The following is a 22,985-nucleotide window of genomic DNA, read 5'->3' as shown; positions in this document are numbered from 1 at the left end:
CCTGGAACAGAAATAGAACATCAGGGAAAAACTAAGGGAATGGGAATAGAGAGTGGACATCAGTTAATAATAACATATCTACGTTACTTCATTAATTGTAACAAATGTTCTACAGTAATGCCCAGTGCTAACAATGGGAGAAACTGGGTGCAGAATGGGAGAACTCTACTAGTGTCACAATTTTTGAACTATTTTTAAATTAACAGTCATATAATTTTTAAAAGCATGCACATATATGTACACAAACATATTTACACATACACACCCGAATATATAAGATCTCTAAAAGAATTTAGAAGAAGCCAGGACAACTGTCTTAACAGTCTGGTGGTGGGGTGGAGGAAGTCCGAGGTGGCTAGGTATTTGTACTTGTAAACAGGATATAGCTGGATGTCATTCTATATCCAATCTGTTTTCCAGGCTTTTAATAGGAGAGCTTAATCTTTTTATACAGATGTTGTAATTATGGGAACATTTGTGATACAATGATATGTTATTTGATATATTGGACTTATTTCTACATTTGCTTCCACACTTAGGTTTTTATATTCATATTTAGCCATACCTTTTCCCAACATCTGTTTCTTCTCTTTTCTCCTTCCAAACAAGACAATAACCTTACCCAGATCTTACCACCCACACATGTACCTCTTCCTTGTTACTCTTTTCTACACCTTACTTCTCACTCTTACCAAGTTAAATATAAGCTAAAAAAAAATCATTATCTCACCAACATATTTACTAATTTATACTTCTTTTCTTCTCATGTCTTCCTCCTGGGTTCATTTTTTTTTCTTGCTAAAGATTGTCTGTTAATATGGTGATTTGAAATCACAGGTCATTTTGCTACCCGATGCCACTCCCCTACACCCCACCCCAGGAGACATTTGTTGGTGTCTGGGCGTTTTTTTAGTTGTCTCAACCTAAGAGTGCTGCTGGCATCGGTCTACTGGGTAGTGGCATTGCAGCCCTAAAGCCTACCAATACAGGACAGAAAAGTCCCAAGTCCAGAAGGTTAATAGATGGAGAAACCCAGCATGCTTAGCTCTTTCATTCAGTAAGGCTCTGAGGTGGTAAAATCTCTATGACTTTGCATATATTAAATGTCATTATTCCACTCTGAGTTTTGAATGATTTTAGCCAGGTACAGAATTCCAGGACAACCATTCAATATTACAGTGCTGTTACTCCATTGATCTTTGGTCTTTATCTTTTCCCTTTATCTTCTGCAAAACCATATCCAGATCTGAATTTATTGTATTTATTTTGTTTGGCCCTTGAGGGATACCTTGAATACTTTCAGCAATTATCTCTCTTCAATCACTGTTTCTCTGGTATTATTTTTAAAATATTTTTTAGTTGTCAATGGACCTTTATTTTATTTATTTATATGTGGTGCTGAGAATTGAACCCAGTGCCTCACACACACTAGGCAAGTGCTCTACCACTGAACCACAACCCAGCCCCTCTGGTATTTTTCAGCCTAGTCTTACATACTCCCGGAGTCCCTGAATTCCTCTCACACATTTATTGAAGCCTCTCATCTACTTTCTGTATCTTGGTCCTTTAATTTTTAATTTTTCTGAGCTTTTATTTTTGTAAATTCCTTAGAACTATCTTCCAGTTCAGTTTTCTCTTTAGCTATGGGTTTTATTCCTATACTGAGTGCTCCCGCTCCAAAAAAATAACCTATTTTTTTAATATCTAAGATTTCTTTATTTTACATTTTTGTATATTCCTTATTTCATTCTTTTTTATTTTTAAAATAGTTTTCCACTATTTTTTAAGGCTGTTATTTTTTTCATTTGCCTCTTGGAGGATACTAACCAGCATACATATTTAAAGTATTGGCGAGGTTGTTTCATTATTTTAATTTCTTCTAAAGTGAATTCATTTCTTTGTTGTTGATTTTGTTTCTGGTCCTTTAATGTAAGTTTCCTTCAATTAAAGGAATCTTTTTTTTTTTTATTTTCTTAGTTGTTAATGGACCTTTATTTTTTGCTTATTTATATGTGGTGCTGAGGATCGAACCCCGTGCCTCACACATGCTAGGCAAGTGCTCTGCCACTGAGCCACAATCCCAGCCTCTAAAGGAATCTTGATTTGCAGAATTACCTTAGTTGGGAAGGGAGTCTGTTATCAGTGTGCATGGGTTTACTTATCTCTCCTTACCTCTCTTTGTACCGATTTTGTACTTTCCTCCAAGTCTCACACTCCGAGCCCCCAGTCCAAAACCAGTGTGCCCACGGGAGCCTCCGGCAGTTGCACTGGGGAAATCAGCAGAAAGCTGGGCTCCACTTCTGGTTATGGGTGTATATCTGGGTTTTCCCGCCTCCCCAGCCACTAAACTTTTTACAAGTTTAAATCCAAGCAGCAGGTACAAGCTGCTTTCTTTGCCGTTTTTTTTTTTTTTTTTTTTGGATTGGGGGACTTTGCACTCTACCACTGAACCACACACAAGCCCCCCTCCTTTTTTTTTTTTTGATTCAATAACTCTTTATTGTCCTGCAGGAAACCCCCAACAAAGGGACCTTCGAAACAGGGGAATGAGACAGGCATCACAGAGACCTTTCTGACAACTTGAACAAATGGGGGACTGTCGTCGGGTGGGAGGACACAGCTCACCTCTGCTTTCTGATGGCACTCTCTGCTCTGATGGGCCATCCATGCTTGGACCCAAGGAATGCCATCAATAGCACAAGGCCCAGACCTGGGCTGGGGCCAAGTGTGGTTTACATTACCTGTTCTACAGGGGACACTATGGACATGTCACCTCCACTCACCTCACCCCAAACTACAGAGGGAGACAGACCCAAGTGCTGGGAGGCCTCGGGAGAGGGGAAGAGGGTGTTGCATGGGCTGGAGGGCACACAGTGCCCTAGTGCAGCTTCTGGCAGACATCTGAAGAGGGGGCTCATCCAGACCATTCTAGGGGCCAGTGGAGAAGGCTCCAAGGGCACTGAGCTTGTAGAGCCCCCTTTGTGTGCCCCATCACACCTGGGGACCAGAGCTGTCTGCCAGGGGCAGGCTCCTCACCCATGGTGCTGCCTCACAGGTAGGGGAGGTCATTGTCTGCCGGGGCACCAGGCTGAAGCAGGAACCCAGCAGGCAGGGACAAGAGCTCTAGGGGAGTTAGGCCTTTTGAACTGGAGGACAAAGGGGTTTCCTCAAGGTGGGGTCACAAGCCCAGAGGAGGGGACAGGGAGATTCTGAGTAGCCAGTGAAATACAACAGCTCTGCCACATGCTCACCCTCAGCCATTCATTTTATTTTATTTTTTATCTTGAGATAGGATCTTGCTAAGTGCCCAGCCTGGCCTCGAACTTGTTATCCTCCTGCTTCAGCTTCCCAAACAGCTGGATTCCAGAGGTGCACCACTACACCCTGCTCTTTGGCTGCTTCTTTTTTTCTCAGTATTGGAGACTGAACCCAGTTGTGCTCTATCACAGAACTACAACCCCAGACCTTCGTATGGCTTTAAAATGTTGAGACAGTATTTCTCTAAGTTCCCTGGACTGGCCTCAAACTTGCAATCCTCTTGCCTCAGCCTTCCCAAGTCATTGGCATTACAGGACTGCCACCGTGCCCGGCTCTTTGGCCTCTTTGATCTCTGCCCATTAGACCCTGATTTCAAACCCATGGTGGACCACTTTTAATCTTTATTAACTTCAAGGTGGAACTTCTAGTTCTTTCTCCTTGCTTTCAAATCTGCCACCAAATGTCTTTAGACCTACTCACCACTTGGCATCTCTCATCTCTACCATATCTAAGGAGAAGTTTGAATTCTAGTATAGACTTTCCAGATATTCTCCTTTCATGTTTTATCACCCACAACTTTACTTGGACTTGGGAAAAGCCCCAAGTTCTTGAACTTAAAGTGTCATCTTGAACTGAAATTGGGGAAATTACTATGTATTGCCTGCCCTGCCCTTTCCTTTCTTTTGTATTTTGAACTGTTTTAGTCCCTTCAAACCACTAAAACAAAGTATCATAGACTGAGCAGCACAGAAACTGGAAGTTTATTCCTAACAATTTTGGATGCTGGGAAGTCCAGGATCAAGGCCCTGGCTGACTCGTGACTGGCGAGGGCTCAGTTCCTCATGGTGACTTTCTTCTCACTGTAACTTCACATGGGAAGGGGAAGGGAGTCACTGGCTTCTCTTTAATAAGGGCACTAATGTCATTCATCAGGGCTCTGCTTTTGTGATCTGTTTACCTCCCAAAGATCCTATTACTATCACCTTGGGGATTAGCATTTCAACACTTGAATTTGGAGCGGACATAAGTATTTATTCCATTGATGTATCATTAGTTTAAAATATACATACAAACGTGTGTGTGTGTGTGTGTGTGTGTGTGTGTGTTTGGTGCTGGGAATTGAACCCAATGGTGCTTTACCACTGAGCTACATCCTCCTTCATTTGTTTGTTTGTTTGTTTGTTTAGACATTATGTTGCTAAGGTTGGCCTCACATTTGTGATCCTCCTGCCTCAGCCTCCTGAATTGCTGAAAGTATAGGCATGTGCCACCACACATGGCTAAAAACTGTTTTTTTAAAAAAAACATGCTATCTCAACTGCGCTTTCAGTTAGCATAAAGTCATTTCAGTATTTCTTGTGATTCAAGAGAAGTCCTCCATTATTTTTGGAAGAGAGTAGTATTCAGAAGATGCATTGACTCTGTCATGAATATTATAGAGCCAGATATGTCTATTCAGAGTCTGTCTGTGGCCTGGGCTGGCTGTGGACAAGGCATTATTAATGTTAAATTGGGTTACTGCTTTAAGTAAATCAATATTCCTAAATCTTTATGTAGGATACACAGTTTGGAAGAAGAAAATAAGGCTTTGGAGCTTTTATGTTATTAAGATGGATTTGAGGTCCAGGACCTACTTTTTCTCCTCTCCTAATCCCTAGGACTCTGTGTCTGTGTATGAATATAGCCACCTCCGATTCCATCATGGAAAGTCTTGACCATTTAAAAGGATCTATATTCCATTTTGATCATCATGACTCTTTCTCGTGCTTATCAATTGTAGGTCACTTAACTGGTGGGCAACGGACGAATGCAATATGATTAATGGGACAGATGGAGATTCTTTTCATCCATTAATAACCAAAGATGAAGTCCTTTATGTCTTCCCATCTGATTTCTGCAGGTAAGAACTTTAAAAATGAGTTCTATTTTTTAAAACTACGGATTTTTACTACAAGAACACCTAAAGCATGAGGAATGTGTGCAAATGTACTTATTATGCCTAATAGTGATAAATGCTGTTGGCACATTGAGAGAGAGCACAGACTCCAGAGCCTGTTTGGGTTTTTTTCCAATTATTTTTTTATTTGTTCTTTTTATATATACATGACAGTAGAGAGTATTTTGACATACATACATGGAGTACACTTTCCCATTCTTGTGGTTATACATGATGTGGTGTTTCACCGATCACATATTCATATGTGAACATAGGAAAATTATGTCCAACTAACTCTACTGTCTTTCCTACTCCCATCCCTCTCCCTTCCCTTTAGTCCCCTTTGTCTAATCCAGTGAACGTCTATCCCCTTACCCCTTATTGTGCGTTGGCATCCACATATCAGAGAGAACACTGGACCTTTGGTTTTGGGGGATTGGCTTATTTCACTTAGCATGATAGCCTCCAGTTCCATGCATTTATTGACAAATACCAAAATTCCATTCTTCTTTAAGACTGAGTCATAGTCCATTGTATATATTTACCACATTTTCTTTATCGTTCATCTGCTGAAAGGCACTTGGTTACATAGTTTAGCTACTGTGAATTGAGCTTCTGTAAAAAGTTGATTTGGCTGCATCACTATAGTATGCTGATTTTAAGTCCTTTGGGTATATGCCGAGAAGTGGGATAACTGGGTCAAATGGTGGTTGCATTGTAGGTTTCTGCGGAATCTCCATACTGCTTTTGAGGATGGTTATAACAATTTGCAGTCCCACCAGCAATGTATGAGTGTACCTTTTCCCCCACATCCTTGCCAACATTTATTATTATTTGTATTCTTCCTAATTGCCATTCTGACTGAAGTAAGATGGAATCTCAATATAGTTTTTTTAATACATTTTTTTTAGTTGTTAATGAACCTTTATTTTATTCATTTATTTATATGTGGTGCTGAGAATCAAACCCAGTGCCTCACACATGCCAGGCAAGTGCTCTACCCACTGAGCCAGGACCCCAACCCCATCTTTTCCACTTGTGCTTTGCTGGGGTCTTACACTTGGTGTCACCTTCTCTGCTTGTGGTCACCACACTGGCATCTGTCCATGCTGGTCTAGAGGACTGATTTATTTATTTATTTTTAAATATGTCTCCATTCCAAATGTCTGCCTTCTTTTCCTCCATCTCTTCTTTTTGACACGGGGTCTTTCTATGCTGCCTCAGCCTCCCAAGTGGCTGGACTGCAGGTGTGTGCTACCACACTCTGCTTACGTTATCTTTTTAATTTTTAACCACACATTCTGTTTTCCCTGGCCTCATCCTCTCCACCCTGACCCTGCTCTTCTGTCATGCCACCTCTGCTTCTATTCTCAGACTTCTGGAACAGCCAACCCCTGCTTCCTCTAACTTCCTGCTTACCAACTCCTTTGGGGCTTCCTGTGAAACTTCTCCTCCAGGCAGAAGGAACCTGTAGCATTTCACACTGTGATTCGTTGCTCTCACACTTCTCTACACTGCTGTTCTGCCAGGGTTTCCTGTCTCCCACGACTGCACCACCTGCCATCAGCCACACCCCAGAGTTCTTGGCCTGCAGACCTGTCCATCTCCCTCCTGTATTACACTTATGCAGGCACCACGTGATATCAGTCCACCCTCAGAGGTGGCACTTGGATTCATCCTGCCTCTCCATCCCTGCTCCCTGTGCCCACAGTTTGGACCCTTTTGGATCCTTGCCACCTCTCCTATAGAACATCACACTCACCTTCTATCTAACCACTCTCTTTAGTAAATACCTATGGAAGGAGGGAAAGAGGAGATGTTTGAGTGCAGTGTAGAACAGAGGAACTCAGAAGGGCCAGAGGAAGTTTCAAAGGTTTGGGACAGACATCATACTGTAGTGATGCATGCTTACCCAGGTTTATAGCAGCACCTTTCATGGTAGCCAAACTATGCATCCAAGGAGTGTGTCACCATAGGCAAGGATAAAGAAAATGTGGTATATATACAAAATCGAGTTTTATTCTGCCTTAAAGAAGAATGAAATTATGTCATTTGCAGGAAAATAGATGGATCTTTAGACCATTTGAGATGAGTCAAATTCAGAAGGTCAAGAGTTGTGTTTTCTCTCATATGTGGAAACTAGAGAGAAGAAAGGTGAGGGGCAGGGATCTCATGAAAATCAAAGGAGACCAGTTGAGTAGAGGAGAGGGACAGACTAGGAGAAGGAGGAAAGGAGGGAAATGAGAAACACTGGGAAATTATATTGGCCAATTATATTGTAATATTGTGTGCTTGTATCAACCCCACCATTATATACAACCATAATGCACCGATAAAAATATGGAAAAATAAATTTTAAAAAATGTAAACCCTACCCTTCATGTACTCAGTATCCTGAACCAGACTTTGGTTTGCTGATACTCCTTTTTCCCTTTATTAAGGACTTTATGGGACATAGATACTAGAGCTGGCTTGTTCTGACAGACCAGTTGAATTTGGGGAAGTTTTGTGACTCTGTTGATAAATATAGATATAATTAAAAATTAAATTACATGAATGTATAATTAAATAAGTTAAATGTATAGTTAGTGTTTTTAAAATAAATTAAATAAGTCTTTTAATAAATACTCAAAGCTTAAAAAAAAAAGATTGGGGACAGAGGAAACATATTCTTGTCTGGCGTAACTGGCTTTGGAGAACCATTTTGGTAAAGATTAGTAAAACAAAGAGGTACAAACTCATGACTCTGTAATTCTCTACTAGATGGTTCCAGGCATGAACTCTTGTATCTGCATGCAAGGAAACACAGAAAGGAAGTTCATTGCAATATGGACTATCCTAGTGAAAAATTAGAACCCAATCTGTGCTTATGAAAAGGGAGAATGTAAATAAGTTGTGGTGTATTCATATGATGGAATATCTTATAGGATTTAAAATAAAAGAACCAGGATATATGTACATTATTGTTAATATAATAAAATTTTAAAATATAATGTCAAATGAAGCAAATTACAGAAAGAGAATTTGGGGTATTGTTTATATTTCTAAAAATCAACAATGACATAGTCTGTGAATACACAAATATGTGAAAGTAAAAGACTTGAATGGAATGACAAACCCCAGATTCAAGAGAGTGATTTCCTCAGGGGAGGAAGAGAAAGAATGAAACCAAAACATTATATAGAGAGCATCAGTGGTATCCATAATATAGTTTTTTACTTACCTAAGAAGTGGGTATAAAGGTATTTTCTATACTCTTTCTCTGTTTGCTTAAAATATTTTATTAAAAAATGCCCTGGGCTAGGATGTACAGTGGAAGGCCTCTCTCATGTGATTCACAACCTTGCAAAGATGCATCAATGTCTGGTTCCAAGATGAAAAAGTGAGGCCCGGGAATCTATTCCCCTCATCTTCAAATGAAGAGCTGGAGGATCAGTGGGGGCGGTGTATGTGAATGTGCTGTGTCCATCAGGCCCCATGCAGATGTAAGGGGAGGGGGTGGTATAATAATAGGTGGAACTGCATTTGAAACATTTAGGAAGGCGGATAATATTGAACTCTATTTAAATGAATGATTGGGACAAAACATGGAAACTCTTTATTTGGGGAAATGGGTATCAAAGTGCAGTCATGCATCGTTTAATGACAGGAAAATGTTCAAAAAAATATGTCATTAGGTGATTTCATCATTGTGTGAACATCATAAAATATACTCACAAACTCATAGGGCACTGATGTCACTAGGCAGTACCCTATGGGACCACTGTCCCATATGTGGTCCATCACCCACTGAAATGTCATTATATGGTTCAAGACTCTATGTTCTGAAATCAAATATCTCCCTGATGTGGCACTTTTCAAGTTCCTAAGACTCTACCTGGCCAAGTCTTTGGCTGCCTTTTCCCCTTGTGCTTTGCTTGGGTCTTACACTTGGTGCCACCTTCTCTGCTTGGGGTCACCACACTGGCATCTGTCCATGCTGGTCTAGAGGACTCTTTTATTTATTTTATTTGGAATGTCTCCATTCCAGATGTCTTCCTTCTTTTCCTGCATCTCTTCTTCTTTTTGACATGGGGTCTCTCTCTGCTGCCTCAACCTCCCAAGAGGTTGGACTGCAGGTGTGTGCTACCACACTCTGCTTATGTTATCTTTTTAATTTTTTACCCCACATTCTGTTTTCCCTGGCCTCTTTGGATATTACCATAGTTTCCACCTCTTCAACATCTTTCATTACAATCGACCTACTTTATTTCACAGTGAGTTGACCGAACACCTTTCAATCATTCTTTTGCATCTTTATTTTCCACTTACCCATAGCTTTGGGCTGTGTAGTCCCTGAGAACTATTGCTCACTTACCCATTCTGGGCAGATCATGCTGACTAGAGCCCACACTGACTTTTTATTCTTACACCCTAACAGGTCAGTGTACATAACTTTCAGTGACTTTGAGAGTGTACAGGGACTGCCCGCCTTCCGGTATAAGGTGCCTGCAGAAATATTAGCCAATACCTCAGACAATGCCGGCTTCTGTCTACCTGAAGGAAAGTGCTTGGGGTCAGGAGTGTTGAATGTCAGCATCTGCAAAAATGGTAAGAACTCAGAGAGACTTGGATCGTGGTGGTCTAGGGTACAGAAAGATGGGGAGTGCAATCAAGAACATGACGCCAGCCCAACAGAAAGAATGATTCTGACCTTTCCAGAATAATGTTTTGTAGCATGGCTATTGAATGACAACAACCAAAAAATGTGTGTGATGTTGTTTTAGAATGCCATGTTTTTGTTTTTGTTTTCTGAGCAGTAGTTTAGAAGTCTTAATTGTAATAATACCTTATATTTACTGAGCATTTTCTACTGCATGTGCTGCTATTCTAATGGCTTTGCATATTTACAAGTAGTTAATACATACAAAGCAATGAACTGGTTTTATGTTTCACACAATGCTAAAGGAAAAGCTGGACAATCTGATTTCCAGGAAGAACATATCTTGGCAAAGATTCATAATGATTTTGAGGTAGAATCAGTTTTGAACCCTGACCACAGATTTCCCATTGTCTTTTACTGTCTGCTCCTTTATCTCCTTTATCTGTACCACTGATAATACTGAATGAGGCAGAATTATCAGTGATATGGCTGACAGAGCTATCTTCTTTTTTTAAACATTTTTTTAATATTTATTTTTTAGTTGTAGTTGTACACAATACATTGATTGATTGATTGATTGATTGATTGTGGTGCTGAGGATCAAACCCGAGGCCTCGCACATGCTAGGCGAGCGCTCTACCGCTGAGCCACAACCCCAGTCTCATCTTCTTCTTGAAGATTAGTTTTAACAGTCGTATGTTGAATTATCCACAATAACTTACTAAATAGATGTTCAGAATCCTCTTTTTATAATTGTAGACAGTGTCTGGCCCTTATTAAACCCTCAAGAGACATTTAAAAGGTCATCGTAGGTCAGAGAGAAGAAAATTGGGGCTGTGTGGAACTGTTTAGCAGTAAAGTGCAAACTGCTATGCACATGAGAGATGATGTATACCTGGAGCCATGGGCTGGTATGTTTATAAACGGATTTAAATTACTTGCCAATAAGCTCGTTCCTCCAAAACCATATTTTCCTGGCAGCAATATCTTCTTTTCAGTATCCAGATCTGGAATAGATTTCCTTTAATAATTATTTCTCTGTTCAGTTCTTAAAATGAGTAAGAAAGAAAAAAAATCCGTCTTCATATGGGCAAACCTTGATCTGGTTAACAGACGTACAGCACAACCAGGCAAACTCTCTTTTTTAATTCTTTAATTGGTGCATTATAATTATATATAATAGTAGGATTCATTATGCCAGGCAAACTCTTTAAAAATTCTTTCATCAACATATCCAGGAGCACAAAGTTTATCTTTGGTAAATAATAAAAAATAAATTTAAAAAAAAAGCAGAAACAAGGAAAAAATACATTTCTATTCACTGGTAGAGAATTTTTCCTCTCTTGGTGGTGGGCATTGAACCCAGAACAAGATACTTACTAGGAAAGCACTCTCTCACTGAGCCAGACTGCCAGCCCAAAGAATTGCAATTGAAATGGGTACTTAGAGGTGGGATGTCCCTATTCAATTAGAATTCTGCCTTCCTAACCTGAGAGCTACATATCCTGGGAAAATTTCTTTCTTTCTTTTTCTTTTCTGGTACTGAGGATTAAATTTAGGGGCACTCCACCATTGAGCCACATGCCCAGTCCTATTTTTTGTTTTTTATTAAGAGACAGGGTCTCACTGACTTGCTTAGCAAAGCCTCACCATTGCTAGGCTGGGTTTGAACTCTCGATCCTCCTGACTCAGCCTCTGGGGTTACAAGTGTGTGCCACCACACCCAGCCCCCTGGGCAAATTTTGTAACTTCTGTGAACCTCAGCTTCTACAAATGCAAAACAAGGATATATTAATTCTAATTTCATAAAACTACTAGGAGTATTACTTAATGTACATAAAGTTTGCACTTTATAGGTTCAATAAATATTTGTTGAAGAATAAATAATTTAGCAAGGACTTCTGTATATATAATGTGCAATAAAATAATGTGGGGTATATGAGATGGAAGAAAATGATGCATAAGTCTTGAATTAGGAGGTACAGAAAAGTATTTTAGTTTGTCTACTGTCTTCAAGTTTATGTATGGCTTTTCTTTTTACTTTAGGAACCAAGTTTGTATTCAGGAACTTTATATACATTTTATATTTTAAAAATTTAATAACCACCTTCATTCATTTCTATTTCCATTAAAATGCAGGTGCACCCATTATTATGTCTTTCCCACACTTTTACCAGGCAGATGAGAAGTTTGTTTCTGCCATACATGGCATGCATCCAAATAAGGAAGATCATGAGACATTTGTGGACATTAATCCTGTAAGTACACACTTCTTCTTGGTAAAAGAGTATATTTTTTATTCTGTATATGCAGTGTTCACTTAGTCCTGAGCATCTTAAGAAACACACTTTTTTACATATGTGTATTCCTTCAAGTGGGGAAGAAAAAGTAGATCAGTGCAGGTTGAGGGATGGTCTTACAGCCCTGTCATTAGAGGGCTGAGTCTGAGGATCTAATATGCAGAAACACCTTCAAACTTACTTGAAAAAAAAAAAAGGAAGGAGGGATGGAGGAAGCAGCAGTGAAAATTCAGCTATTGGAAACACCTGAGATTGGATCCATGTAACTAACTTCGTCTTCTGTTGCCAACCCTGGACCTGAGCATATATATGTTTTTCCCATTGGGACACAAATCAGTAAGGTTAAAGACATCTTTCTGCTTGCTCACTGTCAGGAACATTTTGGCTGAAATTTAAATATGTATATTAGCTTCAGTCACTTGTGGTAAACTTCTTTCTATGGTACTTTTGAGAGTTTATTATATGATATTATTAATTTTTAAAACATCAGATCTATTTATGCATTTTTGATCCTGTATTCACAGAGGAGAAAAACTAAAACCATGTTGAAATGATAGGAATATCATTTCACAATGTGAGAGTCTCTCACTGTAGAGGCTAAATCAGGTCAGATAACTTTATCTTGGAACTTTGAACATTATGGGATAATAAAGAAAAGCAACAATATTCTTTTTTTTAATATTTACTTTTTAGTTTTTCGGTGGACATAACATCTTTATTTTATTTTTATGTGGTGCTGAGGATCAAACCCAGTGCCCCGCACATGCCAGGCGAGCGTGCTACCGCTTGAGCCATATCCCCAGCCCCGCAACAATATTCTTTTAGTACCACATTTCATGGGCATTTCACTCTCAGCTACACTCATCACATCGGTATCTGAGAACCAGTGATCTTACCCTTCGTTGAATGAGATCAGGTGTGACTCTCTTCCTTCTCTCTTAGCCACCAATCAGTTCTCATCAGCCAACGGAGTGCAGTGCTTGTTGCCAAGGGGTGGACATGGTTCTATTAGTGCAAAGATGGAGCTGCCCTGGGGAAGACAACTGATGTAGTTACTCTTCCTGGGCTCTGTGATGTAGGCCTAGACTTGGATGCCATTCCCTAGATGGGACCACCATCCTCCTCTTAGCTCTGGACAATTGTCCAGCCCTGACAGGGGATCTGGGGCTGTCCTTCCTGCTGGGATCCTCTCAGGTTTTGCCATGCAAAGTGGCAGTATCCTGGGAGCTTTTTAGAAATGCGCAGTCTCAGACCCTACTCCAGACTTACTGAATCAGAATTTTTATAGAATTCCCAAGGATTCACATTCATATGAAAGCATTGGTCTACCTGACACGATCAATTCTTGTTCAGTTTTCCCTTGTATTACTCTGCCCATTAAACATGGTAATAGCCGCCTCTTTATCAGAGCCTCATAGAAATGATGCTTGATTGAAAATATCATGTTTGTGATATAATAAATCCTAATGTTCTCTTCTCACTTCTGATTTGCAGTTGACTGGAATTATCTTAAGAGCATCCAAGAGGTTCCAAATCAACATTTATGTCAGAAAATTAGATGACTTTATGTAAGTTTTGCTTTTTTCTACAGAAGCAAGAAACTAGTTTTGCTACCTTGACTTTCTGGTGGGGCAGTGTCTAATTGCTCACCCCATTCTTCAGGGAGGGGAAATGATCAGCATTTTCATGGGTGCCAAGGTCTTAGAATTTACTTGTTTTGTTTAATCAAATGATTTCTGTAGATGTTCTAAGTCCTTAGTTTACAGCTTTGTAGTATCCTCATTTTACAGATGAGGAAACCAAGGCACAGAGAATTTAAGAAACTTGCTGAAGCTCACACAGCTAGTAAGACTTGTGCATACAACCTGCTTTAGCCTACTCCATCGAGCCTTTCCCATCATACACCATGACTCTGGTTGCCATCCCTTCCCTGTTTCTGCTCCCATATGGGGCCAGCCAAAAGTCTCATTTGGACAGTTAAAAGAGTTTCTTGAGTCCAGGCTTTTCCTCCCATTTTCCACCTTTAAACCACTCCTTAGATAGAATTCTTAAGTATAACCTCCTGCCCAAACTGTCAATGGGACTTTTTTTAGCTATGCGAAAATGCTTATGATAAAATGTTGAATGAAAAACAGGATGCAAAACTGTACATACTGTCCTATTCTATTTATCTATCATCTTGCTTTGTTTCCCCATTGAATTCACCAAATTTAATCTTAATGTCATGGTTCTTTTTAAGAAGCAAATGGGGTTTGTAAGAATATGCTTTCTCAATCAAGTATGGAGGAGTGTACCTTAGTCCCCGGTAGTTGGGAGGCTAAAGCAGGAAAAGTAAGAAGATTGCTTGAGCCCAAAAGTTCAAGACCAGTGTGGGCAACATAGTGAGACTTTGTCTCAAAAAACAAAAAAAGAAAAACAAACCAACAAACAAAAAAAAAACCCTGCATATATGTATTAAAGAGGCAATATAATTTAGTAGCTAAAATCTGGAATACAATTCTGGCTCCACCACCTGCTCTTGGCAATTCTCAGCAAATTATCTTCTCTGAGCTGTAATTTTCTCAGCTGTAAATCTTTATTAATGCCTTCTGCATGTGACTGCCATCAAAAATTGAATCAAATAATGTCCTCAAAACACCCATCACAAAGCTGGCACATGAAAAACATTTAGTTGACTCTTGTTTCAAAGTTAGTACTTAAGTGGCCTAGTTACAAACCTTTCTGAGGAACAGTGGCATTGTTCTATCTGGAATAGTCTTCTTGTGATGATTCTAGGGAGAACAGTGATCATTTTGATGAGTTTAATTTCAGTGATTTGTGTTTTAATAAGATGATGATAATAATAATAATAATACAATGATAATCTAAGTGCAACCCTTGGAGTTGCTAGACTGACACACTGAAATATAACTTATGATTGATGTTTGCAAACATAACTAAGAAGTCTGCTGTAAATTTCAGTAATTTAATGAAAAACATGTACTGAAATTTTTATAAAAACATGTTCTCCAGGTGATGAGGAAAACTATTAAATAATGTCATCATTTGTCTTTGTAGTGAAACAGGAGACATTAGAACCATGGTTTTCCCGGTGATGTATCTCAATGAGGTAAGTTTTGAGAGGGAGAGAGCCACAGGTATGTTTTAACTGTCTAGTCTTGGAAAACTTCCATTATAATGTCTTCTATTGTAGCTCTGAATAATTTAAGATATGAAAAAGTGGGGAAAGATACTTGTAGAGGAGCGGGTTCTGGGAATAGCACATGCTAGGCAAGTGCTTTATCACTGAGCTGTACCCCCAGCCCTTTATTTGTATTTTGAGAGAGAGGCTTATTAAATTCTCCAGACTGGCATTGAACTTGTGATCCTCCTTCCTCTGGAGTGGGTAGGATTACAGACACATGCCATGCTGGAGGAAAGATGATTTTAAAACTGTTTGTCCTCGGAAAATTTCTCTTAAAAATGTTTACATGGCAATGCCTGTGTCTGGGAGTTTTGGAGAAATGACAGAATTTTTCCTTCTCAGAAACATTAGTTGGGTAAAACTCCCTTCTGGAACTGGTTATGTGAGAAAAAAAATGCAGAAGTGAAATGAGGCATTGTCCAGCTCTGCTAAAGCAGAATAGCCAGAGCTCAAGTATATGTCTTAAGTCTCTGCCTCCTTCTTTGAAACCCTGTCAGTTTAAGACCCCTGTGATAACTCTCTTTAAAATCACGTATCTGATTTACTGTGATTATATGTCTTCATTTCCCCTCTTTCATCTAGTTTTGAAGGGGAAAACATGTAAGTTTTTCTCCTTAAATAAATTATTGACCATGGATGGTGGAAGGAGACGCTCATCATTATACAAAATACATGTATGAAGATGTGAATTTGGTGTCAACATACCTTATATACAATCAGAGATATGATAAATCGTGGTATAAAGGTGTATTAAGAATTGTAATGTAAGAATAACAATAAAAAAGAAAATAATAATAAATTATTGATTGGTAAACTTCTATTATTAACAGTTGCATTTTAAAGTTTTTATTATTTCTCTCCATTTCCTTAAGATACTTGTTATTCATAGAAAATTTAATGAAATTAGTAAGAAAAAGAATTTTTTAAATCACTATTCACAAAATCTAATGCCCACTTAAGGTATCGTTTTTATTTCTCAGTGTTTTCTAAAAATTTTTTCCAGAGACAACTAAACAAAGATTAATGTTTTCTATTTAGTAAAACCTGTGCCCTTTGTAGAACTGTTGGGAAATGACAAAAAAAAAAGTGTATAAAGTAAAGCACTGATAAGACTTTCAGTCCTTGAGGAGGACAGTTGACATCTTCAGATGTTTGTTGCCTCCAAGTATTTTTCTAGTTTTGATATTATGAGTTATTGAAATAATACCATAGATGCAGGTTTGCATCGTTTATTTCTTCATTTAGCATTATGTTGATGGTCATGTTTATAAATTATGATTACAGTTCTAAGACAAGCCTTATTGTTTCATAGGAAAAATTCAGCCAGTATTTGCCAATTTAGAGGACCTGGTTGAGATCACTCCAGGAATTGTCATTGTGATTGTTTGTGGGGAAGGACACAAACATAGAACTTTTTGACAGTACAGACAGATGATTTCCTGCCAGTTTGAGTTCAGAAGAGTGGCATTTTTGAAGTGCTCTCCCCCTAGCTTTTGCTTTGCTTTTTTGTTAAATACCTGATTTAATCCCAAAACATTGAATAAAAGCTTTTGCTTTTGCTGTCTCCTAGAAGTTCAGTTTTTCTCTTCTCTAGAAAAATGAAATATTAGACCTGGAAATGACCTTGGAGATTCCTGCCTCAACATCTTTTTACCAATAAGGAAATTCTGACCCTGAGGAGTATTGGCCAGTTTTTGAAAGAATCGCCATTCCATCTTGTGACTCACTCCAATGCAAATTAAGTCAGAATTGTTGCCTTTAGTTTTTATGGGATTATGGTCTTTAGATACCTCATTCATGACACTAGATGAGAATTCCTCTGCACTGCATGCTAAAAACACTCTGGAATTCTGGGTAGCCCTACAACTTACCTGAACTTTCTGTTAAGACATCTGGTCCTGATTACTATAGATGAATCAAGAGAGAAATGACACTTTCCATGCACCATTTTTGGAGTGTTTCATTCATCCATGGAGTCAACCAGGATTAACTGGTCACTTTATTTGTGCTGGGTGCTGTATCCAGTGGCAGAGGTGACTGAGATGTCTTACATTCACTGACCCTACAGTCACTGGGAGATAAACAGGTAAACCACAGTTATGATGGGGAATGCAGAAACAACAAATGGAGGTTCCATAGGGTGAGGAGGAAGTCTAGAGAACAGGCCTTTTGTCAGGTGGCCAGAGGTAACTTCTGGAAGGAAGCAATGCTGAGCCAGATTTTGAAGAAATTATCTGATACAAAATGCATTATCTCAGCATTTCTGAATTATTTTTCACTCTTTTATAATTTATGTTAAGAGTAACATATGTCTTCAGGAGAAAAGATATTCATGAATAAATTCCTCCTCTGGTTACTCTAATATATAAATCAATTTTCAATATATGTGGCTTGCTAACAAAAGGACAAAACCAAATTGTGTTCAGTGATTTGAAAGAAAACCATTATTCCTGATACTTAGTCATCAAGGGAATATTATGTTCTTGCTTCGCAGAGTGTTCTCGTTGATAAAGAGACTGCTAGTCGACTAAAGTCTGTGATTAACACTACTTTGATTATCACCAACATACCCTACATCATCATGGCACTGGGTGTATTCTTTGGTTTGGTCTTCACCTGGCTGGCTTGCCGAGGACAGGGATCCATGGAGGAGGTGAGTACTGATTAAATGAACTTCTTTCTCCCTTACTTGGTTAACTTTCAAGAGGATTCCTCAACTGTGCTTCATTGAAGGGCCATTAGCTGGCTCAGTAGGATGGATTCTGGGGCTTTCTATGTGGGAGCACAATGATTTCCTGGTTACATTATTGATGGACCAAATGGTAAGCAAGGCAGTGTGTCAAAGAAGAGTGTGTCAAGTAAGGCAGGGGGATAGAGTGGAGCTTTCTTGGTGGGAATGGAATCCACTCACATTTCTTCTCTTGGACTGCTGCTTCAAGGGCCCCTTAAGAAGCTTCAGACGTAACCTTCTCCAGTAGGCCTTTTCTGACCACTTTCACGCCTATACGAGAGAAGCACCCTTCTCTGTGTTAGCCCAGGCCACACTTACTGATCACACTATTAGGCTGTCTTCCTCCATCTTCCTCCACCTACCACCCCAACCCCAATTCTTCACATATGGGGCAGTTTCTGACATGAACACCTGACTTCCCTTCTGTCTGTCTTCTGTATCTCAGGGAACAGCAGATGAAAGAGCACCACTCATACGAACCTAACTGAATTTAACCATCACTTGAGCTTGGTGAAGGAACATGTGAACTGTCCTGAAACAGATGAGGGGAAACTTCACATCCTCGTAGACTCCTCGCCTGTTAGGAGAGAGAAGACAGTGCTGGCAAGTGATGACAGCATGTTGGCCAGAGGTGAAGAGCAGACTGACATGGCTGACCATTATGCTTCATGAAAATCACATGGTTTCTGAAACTGTTTTTTTATGTGTCTAGCAAGTATTTAATAAACTCTTGTATAGTCATTTTTTGTTGTTGGGTAGCTACAGAATTTTGTGACCAGTTGTAGATATAATGTCTCTGCATCTCTTGTTAATACTACCTGTCAATATGTTTCATTCACCAAATTTTGTGCTCAAAATACGTATATACTACTTTATGTTGTATTCCTCCACTTCACTCCCCAAACAAAAGTAAATAAGAGTTTCGAATACAGGGTAAAATGATAACCTTTTCCAGTACATTATTCAAATGCATTTGATTTCCTCTTTAAAACATTACATATTGCATTTCATGTTAGTCTTTAGTTCAAATTCCTCCAGGAAAATAACATGGTCTTCTGGTTACATTCATACTGTGTGGGAATCAAGCAGGGAAGGGATCAGGTGAGGTGGTACCCATGAGTGGATAGTGATATGCTCCTAAGGATTTTTAAGTTGTACTTTTGTGAACAAAGAGAATGCATAAGTAAGCTTGGTGAGGATAGCTCCAGATATTTCATGTAGAGTAGAACTAAATGCTAGGTATGATATTTGTAGATAGTTAACTTTACTTTTAGTCAAAATTATCTTGATGTGGAAAGATGCTTCTGGGAGGATATAATCAGTGATCCCCCACTCAATACTACTGAGTGATTTTTTTGGGTAAAATTATGAATATAAAAAATCTACCCATCCATAGCCTAAGTTACACATAAATTTCAGGGAGTCTGTCTAGATCAGAAAGACATTTCTTCTTCAGCAGTCTTCTTGGTAACTTGAAACTTTATAAATTCTTTCCTCAGATTCAGTTTCTTCCAGTGTTTTGTGGCTCACTGTCATTCACTGAGTAGAGAAAATGCCCTACATTTCCTGCGACAATCATTTTGCTGACAGAATGACGAGTAAAGTACTACACCTAATGTGCTTTAAAGATAGGTCCCCTTGGGATGAGAAGCAGAGACAAGTCTCTTCAAAATACTTCTTGGTTTTCAGTGTAACCAAAGGCAGAAGATTGGGAATCATCATTAGTCACAGTGTTCAGGATTCAAGGGTATTTTCTTTGATTCTCAAAGTTCACCATGCATTTTTAATTGAGAAGCCTATACAGTTATCTGGCAAAGTGCCTATAGAACTTCCTATCAACTGAATCATTCGAAGGGATTTTTTTGATATTTGTTTAAAACTGAATTTCACTGTAAGCAAATGAAGAAAAAAATCATGGATTTCACTTACATAGTTTCTTAGCCCTACAGGGAAGTAATAAATCACGTTAATTTACATGCCCAAATTTTTCTTCTCTATAGACTAAAGCAATATATAATGTGTTTCCCTTCTTGAAGGGGCAATTCATTATACACTCAAACGTTTCTATAAATCAACATAAAAACCTTAGATACCACAAATCATCAAAACATGAAAATTTATATCAAATATATTTGGTCTTCAATAATGTCAAATACCTACATTAAATATTTATCAATATTTAATTATATAATTGGAATATTTTGTTCATCATGTATCTACTTATCCACACTAATGAAATGGATAGGCCAGTATATACTCATTGGTTCTGTTCTCAGGATATGAACATCTGTGAGAAGACTTTTAAATACTATAAATGATGTACACATTTAGACTAAATTTCATATAGGCAAGGAGACCAAATATACATTGATTATATTTTTGTGCCATGATTCTTAACAGTGACAACTTAAAACTACATTTGATATTTTCCTTCTGAAAAGTCTGTGGCAAATCCATAAACTATAGTCAAAATTATAGGTTGGTTAAGAAGAATGATTATTCCTATTTGATTTTAGGTTGAAAATAGCAAACTGTTCCTCTTGCTTATTCCCTTGCAGCCATCATCCTGGAAAGACCCCAAAGGCTTTGTGATTGTCAACATTGCTGTGATCACAGCATGGCAGGCAGGGAAAACTGGGAGTTGAGCACAGGGCAGGAAATGGCCGTTGCCACTTTTAGCTCCCGGCTTTTCCCATTAGACTTTATTTCATCATGTTCTAGAAAGATCACTAATGGTCAAGTGGAATAAGCACTACACAACTAACCCCTATTGGGGTTTTTACTTAAGGAAGACTAATTTTTAATTTAAATTGCTTGAGACATGAATTCTGCCAAAAATGATCCTCATAGTTGGCCCTCTGGACATTATTACTGGAGTAAACTGCTTGTGTCAGAATGTTCTTCATGTATCTTATACAGTTGGTTTATTTCATGTGATTCTTGGCCTGATTTATTTCTACCCTTAATGCAATGAAATATTTCACTAATAAAAAAACTTTATATAAAAGTTCACTGAGAATCATATGTCATCTGATGTCCAGTTGTCTATGGAGTTTCTCTTAAAAAATACATCTTAACAGATGCAGCCCTGAGGCACACCCCTTCAGGCTACCCTCAATTGGTCCCATACTCTGCTTTTCTGCCTCGGGGGTTTCTCCAGAGCCCTTGGAAGCCCCAAAGGAGTGTGGGGAGAGCTAATAATACAAGAGCCACCCTAAATCAAAGAAGGCACAATGAGCTGATCAGTGTTCTAATCCACAGAGGAGCAGTGCCCATGCTTATTCAAGATGGCTCCTGAACCAGGACTGGGCACAGTGGGAGCTGCTTTCTATTAGCATTTCCTCATTCTGCCTCACTGGTCTTGTGCCTGAGCTGCTGCTTCCTCTCAAATCATCTATCTGCACTAATATCCTTATCTCAAATCTGCCTTCAGGAACACGCAAATAAAATGCAGACAAATCCACCCAGAAGTGCTCAGGAGGATAAGAAAGCTACTGGAGAGGTTCTGAAGCTTCTGTTTCTAGGGACACTGGGACTTTTATTATTCCACAATTCCAATATTAGGAATTATTATTCCTATCATTAGTCCAAAAATTCAGATCATCTTCAAAATTTTTCCCTTCTCAATATTGCATCTTATTCCTCAAATCAGAGAAGATCCAGATCAGTCATACAGTTCCTTGCTCTGTGTTACAAATGTCCCTATACATCAAGGACGTGGTCCCTAGCATATGCCTTTCCTAGGAATCCCAAATCCAATTTCAGTTGGTTTGTGTCACAAGGGGAATGCCTCGAACCTATATCATCATCTTTTTTTTTTTTTTTTGAGCATCGCACCATTTATTTGTTCTTTCAGTAATTGTTAAGCACCTACTGTGTACCAGATAGTAAGACTCTGTACAGTTTCTCCCCATTTTTCAAAGTAGCTAAATGCCACCAGAGGACAGAAAGGAGGTCCTCAGTAACCCCGGAGTCTTGGCTCTGCCCCTTCGGCTTTGGGCTTTTCCTGCTCCTTCCATCCCTACTTCACTTAGAGGTTGTTACAGGCCCATGAAGAACACAGAAACCAGTCTTCATCCACCACTTCTCCAGCCTAGGGCTTAATCCCTTTGGCTGAGAAGGCAAGGTCTAATGTTATACCTTTAGTCTTTTCTCCTTCAGTTTTGGGGTCCAACCGGAAGGCTTCCAGAGAGGATCCTCTAAATCTGTATCTTCTTAACCAAAGATATATAAAGACACATGGAACTTTGTAACATACCAAGCCTAATTATTTCAAATCAAGGAGTAGAAAAATCCAGAAAACATATTCAAAAGGCTAATAGGTATTAAAACATACCCAGGAACAATAATTAAGACAGTATGGTATAAGGTGAAAGGTGTAGAACACAAAAACCAGAAACATGTGTACGTGTATAACAAGATGAAAGTTCCATTTCCAGCAATTATATTCTTCCACTTGTTCAACTATTTTTAAACTTTTAAACACCTTGACATACAGTTTACACACCATAAAATTCGCCCTTTTTATATATACAATAGAATGATCTTTAGTAAACTTACTGAGTTGTACAATTTTATAAGATTTTCATCATCTCAATAAAATCTCTCATGCCAGTTTACAGTCATTCCCTTTACCCAGTCCCTGGGAACCACTAAGCTGCGTTCTGTCTCTATAGATTTGCCTTTTCCACACATTTAATGTAAACACAATCATACAGTATGTGCTACTAAGGCCTGACTTTTCTACATTATACCTAAAAATGTGCTCAACTAATTTTATTGGGCATCCACTATATGCCAGGTACTAAACCATAAACTAGGCTACTGATGACCAAAAAAGAGACATGAACCTTATAGTCTAGTGGGAAAAATAGTAACTAAACGATCATACAGGTAAATGTAATAATTCAACTAAATTTCATGCAAAGCAAAGC

General features: G+C 38.7%; 1 protein-coding gene across 1 annotated transcript in view; it reads left to right on the top strand.

The window, feature by feature from the left end:
- The window catches only part of Scarb2 (scavenger receptor class B member 2), a 58,454-nt gene extending 37,391 nt beyond the window's left edge, over window positions 1-21,063 (top strand). Inside the window, exons 6-12 of the mRNA XM_078021427.1 lie at window positions 5,039-5,158; window positions 9,615-9,784; window positions 11,976-12,094; window positions 13,631-13,704; window positions 15,194-15,245; window positions 17,815-17,973; window positions 18,497-21,063. Of these exons, the coding sequence (XP_077877553.1) occupies window positions 5,039-5,158; window positions 9,615-9,784; window positions 11,976-12,094; window positions 13,631-13,704; window positions 15,194-15,245; window positions 17,815-17,973; window positions 18,497-18,535 (733 nt within the window). The 3' untranslated portion in view covers window positions 18,536-21,063. The remainder of the gene's footprint in view (window positions 1-5,038; window positions 5,159-9,614; window positions 9,785-11,975; window positions 12,095-13,630; window positions 13,705-15,193; window positions 15,246-17,814; window positions 17,974-18,496) is intronic.
- The last annotated feature ends 1,922 nt before the right edge of the window (window positions 21,064-22,985 follow it).

The sequence above is a fragment of the Ictidomys tridecemlineatus genome, chromosome 9 (genome assembly GCF_052094955.1).
Source record: "Ictidomys tridecemlineatus isolate mIctTri1 chromosome 9, mIctTri1.hap1, whole genome shotgun sequence".
Classification (NCBI taxonomy): domain Eukaryota; kingdom Metazoa; phylum Chordata; class Mammalia; order Rodentia; family Sciuridae; genus Ictidomys; species Ictidomys tridecemlineatus.
Note: the sequence above shows the minus strand (reverse complement) of the source record. Positions and strands in the feature narration are given on the sequence as shown.